This window comes from Cynocephalus volans, chromosome 1 (genome assembly GCF_027409185.1).
Source record: "Cynocephalus volans isolate mCynVol1 chromosome 1, mCynVol1.pri, whole genome shotgun sequence".
NCBI classification, from domain to species: Eukaryota; Metazoa; Chordata; class Mammalia; order Dermoptera; family Cynocephalidae; genus Cynocephalus; species Cynocephalus volans.
In genome coordinates this window covers 33227903-33246093 of record NC_084460.1, presented here as the reverse complement: position 1 = coordinate 33246093, position 18191 = coordinate 33227903, and the positions used below count along the sequence as shown (strand labels likewise).

Here is an 18191-nt window from a genome sequence, read left to right as displayed (position 1 = left end):
CAAGAGAGCATGAACTGTGATGTAATCCTCCTCGAATCCAGACTGTGAGTTAATCATTTTCATATCCTAACACCTTCTTGACTCCTGAGAAAAGGAGCTGGCTCTCTCCTCATAAGCTTCTGCGATCATGAAGAAAAAAACCTTGTCTTTCATCTTAGCCTTTTCATCTTTGAGAAATAGCTCCAAGGCTTCTTATAAGACTGCTGAACAGTGACACCCTTTTTTTTTTTAAATTTTATTTTGTAGATATACAATGTGGTTGATGAATGTGGCCCATTACCAAAACCTCCCTCGCTCCTCCCTCTCCCCCCTCCCACCCAACCACCCAACAATGTCCTTTCTGTATGCTTGTCATGTCAACTTCAAGGAATTGTAATTGTTGTGTCTTCACCCCCCCCCCGGTTTTTTTTTTCTCTGTGTGTGTGTGTGTGTGTGTGTGTGTGTGTGAGAATTTATTTATTTATTTTTAGCTCCCACCAATAAGTGAGAACATGTGGTATTTCTCTTTCTGTGCCTGACTTGTTTCACTTAATATAATTCTCTCAAGGTCCATCCATGTCATTGCAAATGGCAATATTTCATTCTTTTTTATAGCTGAGTAGTATTCCATTGTGTAGATATACCACATTTTCCGTATCCACTCATCTGATGATGAACATTTGGGCTGGTTCCAACTCTTGGCTATCGCAAAGAGTGCTGCGATGAACACTGGGGAACAGGTATACCTTCGACTCGATGATTTCCATTCCTCTGGGTATATTCTCAACAGTGGGATAGCTGGGACATATGGCAGATCTATCTGCAATTGTTTGAGGAACCTCCATACGATCTTCCATAGAGTCTGCACCATTTTGCAGTCCCGCCAATAATGTATGAGAGTTCCTTTTTCTCCGTAACTTCGCCAGCATTTATCATTCATAGTCTTTTGGATTTTAGCCATCCTAACTGGGGTTAGATGGTATCTCAGTGTAGTTTTGATTTGCATTTCCCGAATGCTGAGTGATGTTGAGCATTTTTTCATGTCTCTGTTGGCCATTTGTATATCTTCATTAGAGAAATGCCTATTTAGCTCTTTTGCCCATTTTTTAATTGGGTTGCTTGTTTTTTTCTTGTAAAGTTGTTTGAGTTCCTCATATATTCTGCATATTAATCCTTTGTCAGATGTATATTTTGCAAATATTTTCTCCCACTCTGTTGGTTGTCTTTTAACTCTGTTAATTGTTTCTTTTGCTGTGCAGAAGCTCTTTAGTTTGATATAATCCCATTTGTTTATTTTTCCTTTGGTTGCCCATGCTTTGGAGGTCGTATTCATGAAGACTGTGTCAAGTCCTACTTCCTGAAGTGTTTCTCCTATGTTTTCTTTAAGAAGTTTTATTATTTCAGGGTGTATATTTAATTCTTTAATCCATTCTGAGTTGACTTTAGTGTATGGTGAAAGGTATGGGTCTAGTTTCATTTCTCCTGCATATTGATATCCAGTTCTCCCAGCACCATTTGCTAAAGAGGCAGTCTCTTCTCCAGTGTATAGACTTGGTGCCTTTGTCAAAGATCAGATGGCTGTAGGTGTGTGGGTTGATTTCTGGATTCTCTATTCCATTGATCAGTGTGTCTGTTTTTATGCCAGTATCATGCTGTTTTGGTTATTATAGCTTTGTGGTATAGTTTAAAATCAGGTAGTGTTATGCCTCCAGCTTTATTTTTTTTTTTGCTCAGCATTGCTTTGGCTATGCATGGTCTTTTGTTATTCTATATAAACATCTGGATAGTTCTTACCATTTCTGAGAAAAATGTCATTGGAATGTTGATGGGGATTGCATTGACTTTGTATATCACTTTGGGTAGTATGGACATTTTCACTATGTTGATTCTTCCAATCCAAGAGCATGCGATATCTTTCCATTTTCTTGTATCCTCTCTTATTTCTCTCAGCAGTGGTTTGTGGATCTCATTATAAAAATTTTTCACATCCTTGGTTAACTCAATTCCTAAGTATTTTATTTTTTGGTGGCTATTGTAAATGGGCAAGCTTTCTTGATTTCCCTTTCTGCATGTTTCTCCCCATTCCATATGCACTTGATGTTATGTTTTTATAGTTGTAATTGGTTGATTTGTGGGAGAGAGTGACGCTAGGGACCATCTATTCCGCCATCTTGACCGGAAGTCAGTTTCAGAAACTGGAAAGTCCAAAGTCTAGGGAATACATCTGGTGAGCATAGTCTCTGGTGGTGATGCAGGGTATCACATTTCAAGAAAGGCAAAAGCAGGGAGAGCGTGACACCCGTGATTAAAATGCAAAGTTGGGAGGTTTTGAAGATGGCAGTGGCGGCGGCGGTTGGCGCAGAGTAGCTGAGGTGGAAAAGGCGGCCACTGGGCCTCAGGCAGCCGAGAAACTTGTGGTCCTTCCTCTTGCCATCTCTTAAGGGAGGACCGCAGCTGCTGGCCAGTCGTGGGGGCTGACCGCCACTTTGCCCCCGGCAGGAGAGGCTGCCTCATTTACAAGCAACAGCTTTGAAGTGTGGAGCAGGAAAAGAACTGTTTCTTAGCTGCAAAAGTGAGTCTCGAAGCAGGGAACACGGTGCCAGGGCTGCTGTGGATGCAGACAGGATCCCGGAGGCCGGAACCGCGCTGAAGGCGGCCAGCTGCCCTATTCAGGATTCGAGGTTTCAGGCCGGCATTAAAGAAGATTCCTGGGAGCGCCCGAGCCGTGCCGCGACTGAACAGCCCAAGGCGGCAGCAGCCGAGAAGGGGGAATGCGACAAACCAGAGGCAGAGAGTGAGCACCCGACCTGGCACAGCCCTGTGAGTGACCCCTGGCCAAGCCCTGTTCGGGGGGCTGACGCCCACCCGGCTCCCGCCTGCATCACCGGTTCACTCACCACCCCGGGGCTGCCTCCATTTTCCCAGGTGCTGGCAGCTACGCCCGGCTCGGCCGTCACTGAGCCTTCCCATTTGCTTGGCCCGGCACGGGGCTTTCCGGAGCCTGCGGGCCGGCCTCCCCTCCCACTCCCTCCGTGGTTCTCTGGCGCGGCTGCTGGCGTGGGGCATCCCCAGCCAGTGTCGGTAGGGCAAGGAAGTACGGGCGGGCCGACTGTCACTCCACCACACCCTGGACTCCGGCCCCCGGTAAACCTCCTGTTACTGGGAGGCAGATACCATCTCTGTGGCCACCAGTTCGGAAAAAAGCCTAACCAATTTCTGGTTGGGAATAGTGTGGTAGGAGAGTTCCCAGGTCCGCTTGAACCTGCCGGAGAGCTGGCTGCAGGTGGGCGCTAGATTCGGGATATGCCGGGGGGATACAAAGGTGAACAAGTCCCGAGAAAGATCTACACAGTGCTACAAAGGCACCCAAAGCAACCGGTCGTCTGTGCCTACCAGAAACCAGGTAGACCTCCTGGGCGAGGCGGTGCCAAGCAGGGTCTTGAAGGCCCAGCTGATAGACGAGGGTTGCAGAAGACACGCCCCAGCCCAGCACAGTGCGCACAGAGTGGGGAGACGTGCGGCCAGGGAGGCGGAGACTCGACAGAAAACACACACCCTGTGGGGTCGCCACTGCACGATCCAACAGCCTGGGCCAGAGCACACGGAACAGGGAGAAGTCCTGCACAGGAAGTGAAAGCTCAACAGAGATCACACACCCTGTGGTACGTGATCCACCAGCCCAGCAGAGTCCAAGCTGACCAGAAAGGTGGCTCCCCGGAGAGGCCCAAGACCCGAGGCAACCACACACACAAGACACTAGAGGCCAACTGAGCAGTCACGGAGGTAGCCATACGAAATTGGCAACCACGGCAACATCTTAGTTAGTCATTAGTCTCAAACCGGTGGACTGTGAAACCCCCTGCCACAATGAATAAACATCAAGAAAAGATACCAGAAATACAAAAAATCAAGAAAGTACACCACCAAAAGTTAATAAATCTCAAACTCTATATCCTATAGAACAAGAAGCCCTTGAAATGACTGACAAGGAATTTCAAGTGATAATTCTAAGGAAACTGAATGAGATACAAGAAAACTCAGCTAGACATCATGATGAAATGAGGAAAAGTATACAGGATCTGAAAGAGGAAATGTACAAGGAAATCAATGTCCTGAAAAAAAATGTAGCAGAACTTGCTGAACTGAAGCAGTTATTCAGCGAAATAAAAAACACAATAGAGAGTTTAACCAGTAGGCTTGTCGAAGTTGAAGAGAGAACCTCTGAACTTGAAGCTGGGCTGTTTCAAATAACACAAGCAGACAAAAAGAAAGAAAAAAGAATCAAGGACATTGAAGAAAATCTCAGAAGGATATCAGACAACCTTAAGCGCTCAAATATCCGAGTCATGGGTATTCCAGAAGGGGAGGAAAATGGAGATTCCATTGAAAACATATTCAACAAAATAGTGGCAGAAAACTTCCCAGGTATAGGAAAAATCACAGATCTTCAGATCCAGGAAGCTCAACGATCTCCAAACGTATTCAACCCAAAAAGGCCTTCTCCAAGACATGTTATAGTCAAATTGGCAAAACTCAGAGACAAAGAGAGAATCTTAAAAGCTGCAAGAGAGAAGCGTCAAATCACCTATAAGGGAGCCCCAATCAGGCTAACATCAGACCTTTCATCACAAACCCTAAAAGCTAGAAAGGAATGGGATGATATATTCAAAATACTAAAAGAAAAAGATTGCCAGCCAAGAATACTCTACCCTGCAAGGCTATCCTTCCGAAATGAAGGCCAAATAGTATATTTCTCAGACAAACAAAAACTGCGGGAATTCACCACCACACGACCACCCTTACAAGAAATTCTCAAGGGTGTACTGGGTTTGGTACCTGAAAAATAACTACCACTGCCATAAAAACCAAAGGAAAATCAAAACCCACTAGTATAATAAAAATGGCATTCATGAAGAGAAAACAAGCAAACAAAAACGCTATCTACAACCTAAGGAACCAACAAACACAGAAACCAAACAGTAAATCAGAAAGCAAGGAACAAAAGACACCTAAGATAACCAAACAACCAATAAAATGCTAGGAATAAATCAACACCTTTCAATAACAACTCTTAATGTAAAAGGCTTAAATTCCCCAATCAAAAGACACAGACTGGCTGACTGGATCAAAAAGGAGGACCCAATTATATGCTGCCTACAAGAGACCCACCTCACCCATAAAGATTCACACAGACTAAGAGTGAAAGGATGGGAAAAGATTTACCATGCAAACAGAAAAGAAAAACGAGCTGGAGTAGCTATTCTTATATCTGACAAAATAGACTTTAAACTAAAAACCATAAAAAGAGACAATGAGGGACACTACTTAATGATAAAAGGACTGATCCATCAAGAAGACATAACAATCATAAATATGTACGCACCGAATGTTGGAGCAGCCAGATTTATAAAACAAACTCTATTAGACCTAAAGAAGGAAATAGACACTAATACCATAATAGCAGGGTACCTGAACACCCCACTGTCAATATTAGATCATCCAGGCAAAGAATCAGTAGAGAAACACAAGATCTAAACAAGACTCTACACCAATTGGAATTGGCAGATATCTACAGAACATTCCATCCAACAACCTCAGAATATTCATTCTTCTCATCAGCACATGGATCATTCTCCAGGATAGATCACATATTAGGTCACAAATCAAGTCTCAATAAATTTTAAAAAATTGGAATTATCCCATGTATCTTCTTAGACCACAATGGATTAAAACTAGAAATTAATAACAAACGAAACTCTGGAAACTATACAAACACATGGAAATTAAACAGCATTCTACTTAATGACATATGGGTCCAAGAAGAAACCAAGCAGGAAATCAAAAAATTTATTGAAACTAATGAAAACAATGATACATCATACCAAAACTTGTGGGATACTGCAAAAGCAGTATTGAGGGGGAAATTTATTGCATTAAACGCTCACTTCAGAAGAATGGAAAGATGGCAAGTGAACAACCTAACACTTCACCTTAAAGAACTAGAAAAACAAGAACAATCCAAACCTAAAGTTAGCAGACGGAAAGAAATCATTAAGATCAGAGCAGAACTGAATGAAATTGAAAACCAAAAAACAATTCAAAAGATCAATGAATCAAAAAGTCGGTTCTTTGAAAAGATAAATAAAATTGACAAACCATTAGCATGGCTAACAAAAAAAGAAGAAAGAAGACTCAAATAACAAAAATTAGAAACGAAAAAGGCGATATTACAACTGATTCATCTGAAATACAAGGAATCATTCGAGACTACTATAAACAACTATACGCCAACAAATTTGAAAATCTGGAGGAAATGGATAAATTTCTGGACACACACAAACTCCCAAAACTGAGCCATGAAGATGTACAAAATCTGAACAGACCAATAACAATAAAGGAGATTGAAGCTGTTATCAGAAGGCTCCCAACAAAGAAAAGCCCAGGACCAGATGGATTCACAGCAGAATTTTACCAAACATTCAAACAGGAATTGACACTGATTCTTTACAAACTATTCCAAAAGATTGAAACAGATTCAAATCTCCCAAACTCATTCTATGAAGCAAACATCATCCTGATACCAAAACCAGGTAAAGATATAACCAAAAAAGAAAACTACAGGCCGATATCCTTGATGAATATAGATGCAAAAATCCTCACTAAAATACTAGCAAACAGAATACAGCAACACATACGTAAAATTATTCATCACGATCAAGTGGGATTCATCCCAGGGATGCAAGGTTGGTTCAACATACGCAAATCAATAAATGTGATACACCATATTAATAAACTCAAACAAAAGGACCATATGATCATCTCTATAGATGCTGAAAAAGCATTTGATAAAGTTCAGCACTCATTCATGACAAAGACCCTCTATAAGTTAGGTATAGAGGGAAAGTATCTCAACATAATTAAAGCCATATATGCCAAACCCACTGCCAATATCATCCTGAATGGGGAAAAGCTGAAAGCTTTTCCTTTAAGAACAGGAACTAGACAAGGATGCCCACTCTCACCACTCCTATTCAACATAGTGTTGGAAGTACTAGCCAGAGCAATCAGAGAAGAGAAGGAAATAAAGGGCATCCAGATTGGAAAAGATGAAGTCAAACTGTCCCTGCTTGCAGATGACATGATCCTATATATCGAACAGCCTAAAACCTCTACAAAAAAACTCTTGGAATTGATAAATGATTTCAGCACAGTAGCAGGATACAAAATCAACACACAAAAATCAGTAGCATTTCTTTTCTCCAATCGTGAACATGCAGAACCAGAAATCAAGAAAGCCTGCCCATTTACAATAGCCACCAAAAAATTAAAATACTTAGGAATTGAGTTAACTAACGAGGTGAAAAATCTCTATAATGAGAACTACAAACCACTGCTGAGAGAAATTAGAGAGGATACAAGAAGATGGAAAGATATCCCATGCTCTTGGATTGGAAGAATCAACATAGTGAAAATGTCCATACTACCCAAAGTGATATACAAATTCAATGCAATCCCCATCAAAATTCCAAAGACATTTTTCTCAGAAATGGAAAAAACTATCCAGACATTTATATGGAACAATAAAAGACCACGCATAGCCAAAGCAATGCTGAGCAAAAAAAAATAAAGCTGGAGGCATAACACTACCTGACTTTAACCTATACTACAAAGCTATAATAACCAAAACAGTATGGTACTGGCATAAAAACAGACACACTGACCAATGGAATAGAATAGAGAATCCAGAAATCAACCCACACACTTACTTCCATCTGATCTTTGACAAAGGCACCAAGCCTATTCACTGGGGAAGGGACTGCCTCTTCAGCAAATGGTGCTGGGATAACTGGATATCCATATGCAGGAGAATGAAACTAGATCCATACCTCTCACCGTATACTAAAATCAACTCAAAATGGGTTAAGGATTTAAATATACACCCTGAAACAATAAAACTTCTTAAAGAAAACATAGGAGAAACACTTCAGGAAATAGGACTGGGCACAGACTTCATGAATACGACCCCAAAAGCACGGGCAACCAAAGGAAAAATAAACAAATGGGACTATATCAAACTAAAAAGCTTCTGCACAGCAAAAGAAACAATTAACAGAGTTCAAAGACAACCAACAGAGTGGGAGAAAATATTTGCAAAATATACATCTGACAAAGGATTAATATCCAGAATATATAAGGAACTCAAACAACTTTACAAGAAGAAAACAAGCAACCCAATTAAAAAATGGGCAAAAGAGCTAAGTAGGCATTTCTCTAAGGAAGATATACAAATGGCCAACAGACATATGAAAAAATGCTCAACATCACTCAGCATCCAGGAAATGCAAATCAAAACCACACTGAGATACCATCTAACCCCAGTTAGGATGGCTAAAATCCAAAAGACTATGAACGATAAATGCTGGCGAGGTTGCGGAGAAAAAGGAACTCTCATACATTGTTGGTGGGACTGCAAAATGGTGCAGCCTCTATGGAAAATGGTATGGAGGTTCCTCAAACAATTGCAGATAGATCTACCATATGACCCAGCTATCCCACTGTTGGGAATATACCCAGAGGAATGGAAATCATCAAGTCGAAGGTATACCTGTTCCCCAATGTTCATCGCAGCACTCTTTACAATAGCCAAGAGTTGGAACCAGCCCAAATGCCCATCATCAGATGAGTGGACACGGAAAATGTGGTATATCTACACAATGGAATACTACTCAGCTATAAAAACGAATGAAATACTGCCATTTGCAACAACATGGATGGACCTCGAGAGAATTATATTAAGTGAAACAAGTCAGGCACAGAAGGAGAAATACCACATGTTCTCACTTATTGGTGGGAGCTAAAAATTAATATATAAATTCACACACACACACACAAAACCGGGGCGGGGGAAGATATAACAACCACAATTACTTGAAGTTGATATGACAAGCAAACAGAAAGGACGTTGTTGGGGGGAGGGGGGAGGGAGAAGGGAGGGAGGTTTTGGTGATGGGGAGCAATAATCAGCCAAAATGTATATCGACAAAATAAAATTTAAAAAAAAATAAATAAATAAAAGACAACCAACAGAGTGGGAGAAAATATTTGCAAAATATACATCTGACAAAGGATTAATATCCAGAATATATAAGGAACTCAAACAACTTTACAAGAAGAAAACAAGCAACCCAATTAAAAAATGGGCAAAAGAGCTAAGTAGGCATTTCTCTAAGGAAGATATACAAATGGCCAACAGACATATGAAAAAATGCTCAACATCACTCAGCATCCGGGAAATGCAAATCAAAACCACATTGAGATACCATCTAACCCCAGTTAGGATGGCTAAAATCCAAAAGACTATGAACGATAAATGCTGGCGAGGCTGCGGAGAAAAAGGAACTCTCATACATTGTTGGTGGGACTGCAAAATGGTGCAGCCTCTATGGAAAATGGTATGGAGGTTCCTTAAACAATTGCAAATAGATCTACCATACGACCCAGCCATCCCACTGTTGGGAATATACCCAGAGGAATGGAAATCATCAAGTCGAAGGTATACCTGTTCCCCAATGTTCATCGCAGCACTCTTTACAATAGCCAAGAGTTGGAACCAGCCCAAATGTCCATCATCACACGAGTGGATATGGAAAATGTGGTACATCTACACAATGGAATACTACTCAGCTATAAAAACGAATGAAATACTGCCATTTGCAACAACATGGATGGACCTTGAGAGAATTATATTAAGTGAAACAAGTCAGGCACAGAAAGAGAAAATACCACATGTTCTCACTGATTGGTGGGAGCTAAAAATTAACATATAAATTCACACACACACACACACACACACACAAAACCAGGGGGTGGAAGAAGATATAACAACCACAATTACTTGAAGTTGATACGACAAGCAAACAGAAAGGACATTGTTGGGGGTAGCGGCGGAGGGAGAAGGGAGGGAGGTTTTGGTGATGGGGAGCAATAATCAGCCACAATGTATATCGCCAAAATAAAATTTAAAAAAATAAAAATAAAAATAAAAAAATAAAAACATCAAACTCACACAAAAAAATAAATAAAATAAAATAAAATAAATTTTATCACCAGTAAAAAATAAAATAAAATAAAAATAAAATAAAATGCAAAGTTGGCCATGGGGTATGGTGGGGTGGATTAGATGATACCAAAACATCTAGACAGAATGTTTAGTAGACACATAAAATGAAAATCAGGGCTAGTGAAAGGCTGGCCTGTGGCTCACTCGGGAGAGTGCAGTGCTGATAACACCAAGGCCATGGGTTCAGATCCTATATAAGGATGGCCAGTTCGCTCACTGGCTGAGCGTGGTACTGACAATACCAAGCCAAGGGTTAAGATACCCTTACCGGTCATCTTTTAAAAAAAAAGAAAAGAAAATCAGGGCTAGTGAGCTAAGAATCATCTATAAAAAGGTCCTCAAAGGAGAAGAATGGATGAGTTCTTCCACCCAAAAAAGGGGGAGCAGGGTTGTAGAATCAAATTCTGGGGAAAGTCAAGAATAATGAGGCCCAAGAAAATCTTTGGCAAAGAGAGAACTGGCAAATTTCAGGAATGTAGGTTTTGTACATTCTACAAAATAACTGACATATTCTTCAAAAATGAAATACAAGTGAAGACTTAGGAAAAAATGTAGGTTTTGTAGCAAGAGTAGCAAAATATGATGAAAAGAGGAAAACAATTCAGAAACTGAAGTAAAAGGTGTGAATCAAATCTTCTTGCAGTCTGACATGAAAGTAAATAGGTACAAAGGCCAGCAAGCAAACATAACAAGGTAGGAGAGCAAAAGCTTTCCAAAAGGGGAAACAACCAGTGCATATTTGAAGGCATGTACTTGTTCATTCACTCAACCATTAAATAGCCACTTATTAGACATCAACTATGTTTCAGAATGCTGTAAAATGACATCATAATTAAAATAATATTCTTAGGGTTACAGGTAAGATGAGGCAACCACAGGATGAAAGATACATTTGAGCACAAGTGTTCAGGCTTTCAATGTTTCTTATGCACACAACAACAACAACAACAACACACAAAAGAAAATCTTAATTACAAACTACAACTCTTAAGAGAAAGAGGCAGATAACAAAAAATACAAATGATAAACACACACGAGAAAAAAAATTCTTATTAAAACAAACTTGAACTAACATTTTCTATACCTACTAGATTAATAGGAAAAAATAAATTATGACAACTAGTACTACTAAGATTACAATAAAATTGGAACACACACTACTGGTAGCACTATAAACTGAAAAAGGAGCAATTCCACATGAGCAGTCTGTACGGGTATTGCTTAACATATCTGCAGCTGAGATGACCCCATTATCTCCTGCCACTCCCCTCCATTTATCCTACGCTCTGAACATTTCACTCTTATACTCTTAATAATCTCAGTCAAGAATGACTCTTCCTAGCCTCCTTTTTCATCCACAGAACTCTTATTCATTCATCAAGGCTGGGTTTCCAAGGTCACCTCCCTCTTCTTCAATGACCAAACCAAATCCATCCCCATCAATATAACTCCTCTCCAGGCATATCTAATCATTTCTTCCATAGTGCTCCCATAACACTTTTAGTTGTTTAAATGCCTGTCTTGTTCCTTAAATTATGAATTCTTTAAGGTCCAGGATCATGTCTTATTAATTTTAGTACATGCAATACTTAGCACAGGAGATGGCACATCATAATTACGAGTGACAGGTGGGAGAGAAAAAATATGGCACATGAACAAAGAAATTCACTACAATATTATCTCCAAGAAAAAAAACCTGGATACCACCTAAATATCCAATTATAGAGGAATAATTTAGGGAAAAATGGCCTATGATTCAGCAAAAAGTATGCAAATATTAAAAATAACATGAAGGCTACGTAGAAACACAGAAAATATCTCTGGCAATGTTAAATTAAAAACATAGACTGCAAAACAGTATATATACAATGGTTAGAGCCATGCAAAATACACAAGGGCTATGGGAACATAAAAATATTTGTTGGATTAGGGTAATAGTATTCCTCTTCTCAAATATTTTCTTTAATACTGTTCTTGTCAGTTTATTATCATTAAATTTTTTTTATTTCAGAAGAAAGAAATAAGAGGGAGAAAGGAGTAAGATTACATATTCCTATACACTCCTGCAATCCAAAGAAATGCTATGATATTACTTATAGGTGACAAAGGAGTAGATGTCTGCAATATCACCAAAACCAAGGGTCCCTGACCCCAATCTGCCTCATACAGAATACCTCTCATGTCACAAGGCAAGTCATTCCAACTGAACGAAGCTGCACTAAATGTGAATTCTTTATTGCAAAACTTCACAGATAAGAATTTTTTCCAGACATCTGTGGAATTAGTATTAATGAGAGTGCCCTGGAGTTCACATACACGCCTATGCAGCAGAAACTTCTCAGCCAAGGAACTGCTGGGCATGATACTTGATGAGATGTCTAAGCCTGAAGGCATCAAAAAAGTACATTTCCATATTGGGAACATATAACTGGTTCCCTCTTTAAGACTTTTCCACCACCTCCTGTCCACATTGTAATTCTCCTGTCTTCTCAAATGAATAGTTAACCTATGTCAAGGATATAAGGCATATACTGAGGCTCTTGGTGCCTAACTCTATTACCCGTAGAAGAACCAATCTCAGCAGAAAATTGAAATCTTCCCACCAAGTTGCCCCAAAAATGAAATTCAGTGAGCACCCAAAAAATGTTAAATACTTTTAATAAACATTTCTTGACACTGCATAATATTTTTCCTCTGGATTTTAGGAATGGAAAGAACCAGAAGTCATATTGCCCAATCTTCTCATATTATGTGATTTTTAAAAAAATTATATTCAGAGAGAGGAAGTGTCTTGTCCTAAGTCACCCAGATAAGTAATGATAAAAGTGGGATTAAAACCCAAATCTCCCAGATTTTCAGCCCCAATTCATTCTACTGCTTCAAGCTTTTTTATCCCTTGAAATCTCTAGAGCCCTTGGCCTAAATAATCAGTACCACCAAATTTTAAAACTAAAAGGGACCTCAAAGAGTCTTACTTAATCCCCTTATTAGGCATATGAGGAAACTGAGGCCCAGAAAGATTAAGTGATTTGCTCTCAATAACTTGAATGGCAGGGAAAAAGTGTAATTTAAAAGCTCAAAAATCTGCAAACCAAAGCCCAAGAAGGCAGAAGAATGTCTCTGATGGGGAAATTTTTAAAAGAAATGTAGATCGTTCTGGACCAGGAGATCTCAAAGTATAGTCCCTAGACCAGCAGGTTCAGCATTACCTGGGATCTGGTAATGAAAAGCAAAATCAAAGATCCCACAGGAGACTTACTCTGGGGGAATCAAACTCTGGGGTTGGGGGCATTCAATCAGACAACTTCACTCCCTACGTCCCTAAACAGTGAACTTCAGTGGTCTTATTGAGTCTACTTTGTAAATGATAACTATAATCAGTGGATCTAAAGATTACGCATTCTTCTATATGTGTACTCTTCTTCAATTTTAAAAGTTTTTTACAATCTGAAAACAAAATGGAAAACTACATTTGGGCATTCAGTTGGTTTCAACTCTGGTTCTGCTCCTTACTGGTTGTTTGACTTTGGGCAGGTAATTTGACCTCTCTAGCTTGAGTTTCCTTTTCTATAAAACAGGCATGCCACCTCAGAAGGCATGTTGAGAAGTAAAAGTGACAATTTATCTGAAAGCACTTTAGCTCAGCACCTGGCACACAGTATGAAGGCAGTACAGCATAAGTGGTTAGGAGCTCCAGCTATAGAATAAGACTGCCTGAGTACCCTGACTTTGCCACTATCTGGCTAGGTGCCTTAAGGTAGGCTCTTTTTTGTATCTCAGTTTCCTCATCTGTACAACAGGGATGAAAAACAGTACCTTCCTCATAGGATTGTTATGAGGATTTAGAGAGATGATACAGGTAAGGAATGCATCTTTCATGACTATAAAATGTTACTGTCTTCAGAAACCTTTTGCATCCATAAACTCATGTGATTTTCATGACTTTGCACAGAGGTTGGGTCCATTTGACTGATTATGGATTAGATTCCAGACACCATCCTTTAGAAACAGGAGGAGTGGACGCAGATCTTACAGAAAGGATATTGCATGAATAGGGTATGTGGGGAATAAACAGAGCTGGAAATAAGGAGACCAGGATTCTGGTTTCAACTCTGCCCCTACCTGGCCCTACAACCTCAGGCAAGTTGCTTTATCACACTGGGGTTCACTTTTCATCTGTAAACAGGTGGGTTGAATAAAGTTATCTATAACATCTCTCAAAATAAAATTCAAACTCTTTATCATGGCCCACAAGGAAGGCCTATATAGTCTGTCATCTGCCTACATTTCCAAATTCACCAACTACTATTCCCCTGCTCTCTCACCACATTCCACCTGCGTAGATTCCCTCTCTGGTCCTCCAACAGGCATTGCCAGCTTCTACCCATAGCCTATGTGTGAATTTGCTGTTCCCTCTGCCTCCATGATTTTGCCCCTTTCACGTAATTGGCTCCTTCTCAACCTTCAGTCTGTTAGTGGCCATTCCTCAGAGTCCTTCCCTGACCACATAATCTAAAGTAACAGGCCCCATCCTCTACTCCCAGGGGTTATTTTCTACAGCAGCACTGTACAGTAAAAATATAATGAAAGTCACAAATTACATTTGTAACTTTCAATTTTCTAGTAGCCACATTAAAAAACTTTTTTAAAAGGTGACATTAATTTTAATAATATATTTTCTTTAACCCAATATATCCTAAGTGTTATCACTTCAACATATAAACAGTATAAAAATTAAGATATTTTACATTCATTTTTTTCATACTAAGTCTTTGATATCCAGTGTGTATTTTACACATAGAGAAGATCTCAATTCAAACTAGCCACACATCAAGCGTTCAATAGTCACATGCGTCTAGAGGGTATCATACCAAACAGTGCAGTTTTATAGCATACTTGGCTATGTTACCCTCACAGCACTTATTACAATCTAAATTTCCTCTTTGCTTACTTATCATCTTGTGCCTTCTCCACCAGATTATAAGCTACACAAAAGTAAGAACCTTGCCCATTTTATTCAAGGGTGTATACCCCGTGGACACAATGCCTTGCACACGTAGTTGTTCAATAAATATGTGTTCAGCAAATGAATGAACCTCTTCTAGCTTTAATATTCTATGTATGAGTCAATGAGCTAGCCATCCCACAACTCCCAAACAGACATACAATCACTCACTCAACAACCGTACTATTATCTTTCTTTCACTATCAATTCAACTGTCTTTAAAACAAAAACCTCTTGGCTCTATACCTCCCTGTTGCTTACAGGTTCTTTCCCATGATGTCTAGTTTCCAGGGTCAGTTTCTTGTATATCGGCTGACAGAGTGGCACGAAAATTAATTGCCAATGAACATTCACTCTTTGACAAGCATTGGTCTAAGCACTTTACATTTCTCAATAGCTTCCCAATAGCCCTGGGAGGTAGGTACCATCATTGCCCCCATTTACAGAGAAGGAAACCATGGCATGGAGAGGTTAAACATTTTCTTCAAGGTTACATCAGTTAGTTAGTAGAACAGAGATTCCAAGCAACCTGGGGCTCCACACTCATTGCACTTACTTAATCACCTACTCTTGACTGCAGAGCTGTCCAACAGAAATACAGGCCAACTATAAGTGTAATTTTAAGTTTTCCAGCAGCCACATTAAAAAGTCAACAGAAATAGATAAATGTAATATACACATTTAATATGTAATATATACATTTAAAATGTAATATATAAGTGTAATATAGAAATGAAATATATTTCATTTCACTTCTTATCCAAAAATATGATCATTTAATCAGTATGATCAATAACCAATGTGAGCTGATATGATCAATATGATCATGTAATCAATATTTTAAAAATTTACTTTTTTCATACTAGGTGTTCAAAATCCAGTGTGATTTTACATTTACGGTGCTTCTCAATTCAGACTAGTCACATTTCATGTGTTCAACAGCCATATGTAGCTAGTGGCTACCATACTGGACAGTGAAGCTCTGCCGCCTCTCACAAAGAGCCTCTCCTTAAAAAGTCAAAAGTGGGGGATAAACTGGGTTGGAAACCAGGACACCTGAGCTCTAATCCCAGCTCTTACTTGTTGAGTCACTTTGGCCAAATGCTTTCTGCTCTCTGAGCCGCCGTTTCCCCACAAGTACCCTGAGCAAGGGGGATAAGAAGATTCCTAGAGACACATCCCATGCTAGAATTCCAAATATTTGCAAGTCGAGAACAATGCAAGTTAACGTGGGCACAGATTTCTACACTTTAAAGTCAGCTTTTACATTCATTAGTTGGTATGGTTCTCAAACAACCCCACTAGGTAGTTATTACTGTCTCCACTTTATAGATACAAAAACTGAGGCTAAAAGAGGGGGAAATGACTTGACTAAAAGCCACACAACCTGTCAGTGGAGAAGCTGGGGCTCAAATCTAAGACAGACCAGTGCTCTCCTACCACCATCACCACAAATTCAATGACTGGGGGGACAAGGGAACTGAGAGAGGATGGCTGTGGAGACAGAGTAGTGTGGGGCTTCAGAGGAGTTGAGGCGACCCAGGGCTGGGGTGAGAGGAGGTGAAGGGGCTCAGGCCTAGAGAAGCAATGAACTGAAAGGGCCCAGGAGGGCCTCAGGGAGTGCGGTGAAATGAGAGGCTGGGATCCCGGGTGGCGCGAGAAGTGAGGTGAGAGGAGGTAAGATGAAGGGACTCTGATCCTACAACCCCTGCCCGAGTGCAGGGCGGCCCCCCGGCTCTGAACGCCTCCCCTACCTGATAGCTCAGAAGCTCGCCCACGTCCATGGTTCCAGGGCCAGCCAACACCGGGAACGCTGGTTCCCTCCACTCACGCCCAAACCGCGGGCCCTTCAGCAGGGGCTTTTTGGCCGTAAAGCGCCCCGAGCGGGGCCGCAGAGCCAATGGGCTAAAAGTGCGCGCGACGAGCGAGCCGGCCACACTGCGGTAAAAGGCAGCGCCACCGTAAAGCGCGCTGCATTTGTGACAGTACTGCTTCCGCCTAGAGCCTGAAGGGGCGGGAGAAGGGGGCGGAGGCTTGCAGGAGGGAGGTGAGGTGGGGAAAGAACCCAAGAACGAAGACTTACTGCGTTCCCACTATGTGCAGGGCGGAATGCTCGGTGTCTCACATGTGCTCTCGCAAGCCTTCCAGTGACAATTAAAAATCTAGGCAATTTTATCTTCATTTCATCCTCATTTCACAGATAAGGAAACCGAGGCCCAAACTGCACTGTCCAGTATGATACCCACTAACCACATGTGGCTACTGAGCTTGAACTATGGCCAGTCTGAATTGAGAGAGATGTGCCATAAGTAAATTACACACCGATTTCTTATAAATCAGTATAAGATTACATGTTGAAATGATATTTTGCATGTATGGGTCAAAAGAGAATATATTATAAAATTAATTTCACTCGAATTTTTTTTTTTAACTTTTTAAATGTGATTAGTAGAAAAACTTTAATTACATATGTGGCTCTCATTTGTGGTTCCCATTATATTTCTATTAGACAATGCTGGCTCAGAAAATGACTTGTCCAAAGCCATACAAATATTACTGGCTGAGAAGCTATTGGTGATTACGTTTCCCCCTCTCTTTTTTTTTTTTTTAAACAAGCTGCCACCAAAGATTTATTCATTTTTTGTTGCTTTCGGAAATGCATAAGCACTCTGGAGGAATAACTGGGAGAGAAGGCGAATGGAGTGGATTAAGGAGAGAGAATTGGTGTGGTTTGGTCCTAGATTATCCTTTCCAACACACTCTACACATGAGCTGAAAAAGATGTACACACACACAGAAAAAGCCTCCCTGTGGGAGAATAGTCTTTTATGTCTCAAGAAGAGCAAGAAAGACACATCTACAAGTACATTAATTGATACACATTAAACACAATTTATTTGGGGGCTAATGAAAACATACATTACTCATTGATTTAACAAGAATTACACATTTCCCTCTCTGAGATTTTCTGTCCATCCATCTATGCAAGGCCTGGTGGGAACTGGATGATCTCGTTTCTACCCAAGTGGTATAAAAGGTTTCCCGGAGGAGAAAGTTGCCCATGATTCAAAGAAAATCAGAGAGTGC

The 18191-nt window shown here is 40.3% G+C and overlaps 1 protein-coding gene across 1 annotated transcript in view; it reads right to left on the bottom strand.

The window, feature by feature from the left end:
- Positions 1–16967, bottom strand: part of CTNNBL1 (catenin beta like 1) — a 172676-nt gene extending 155709 nt beyond the window's left edge. Inside the window, exon 1 of the mRNA XM_063100663.1 lies at positions 16859–16967. Coding sequence (XP_062956733.1) covers positions 16859–16888 — 30 coding nt within the window. The 5' untranslated portion in view covers positions 16889–16967. The remainder of the gene's footprint in view (positions 1–16858) is intronic.
- Positions 16968–18191: the final 1224 nt, after the last annotated feature.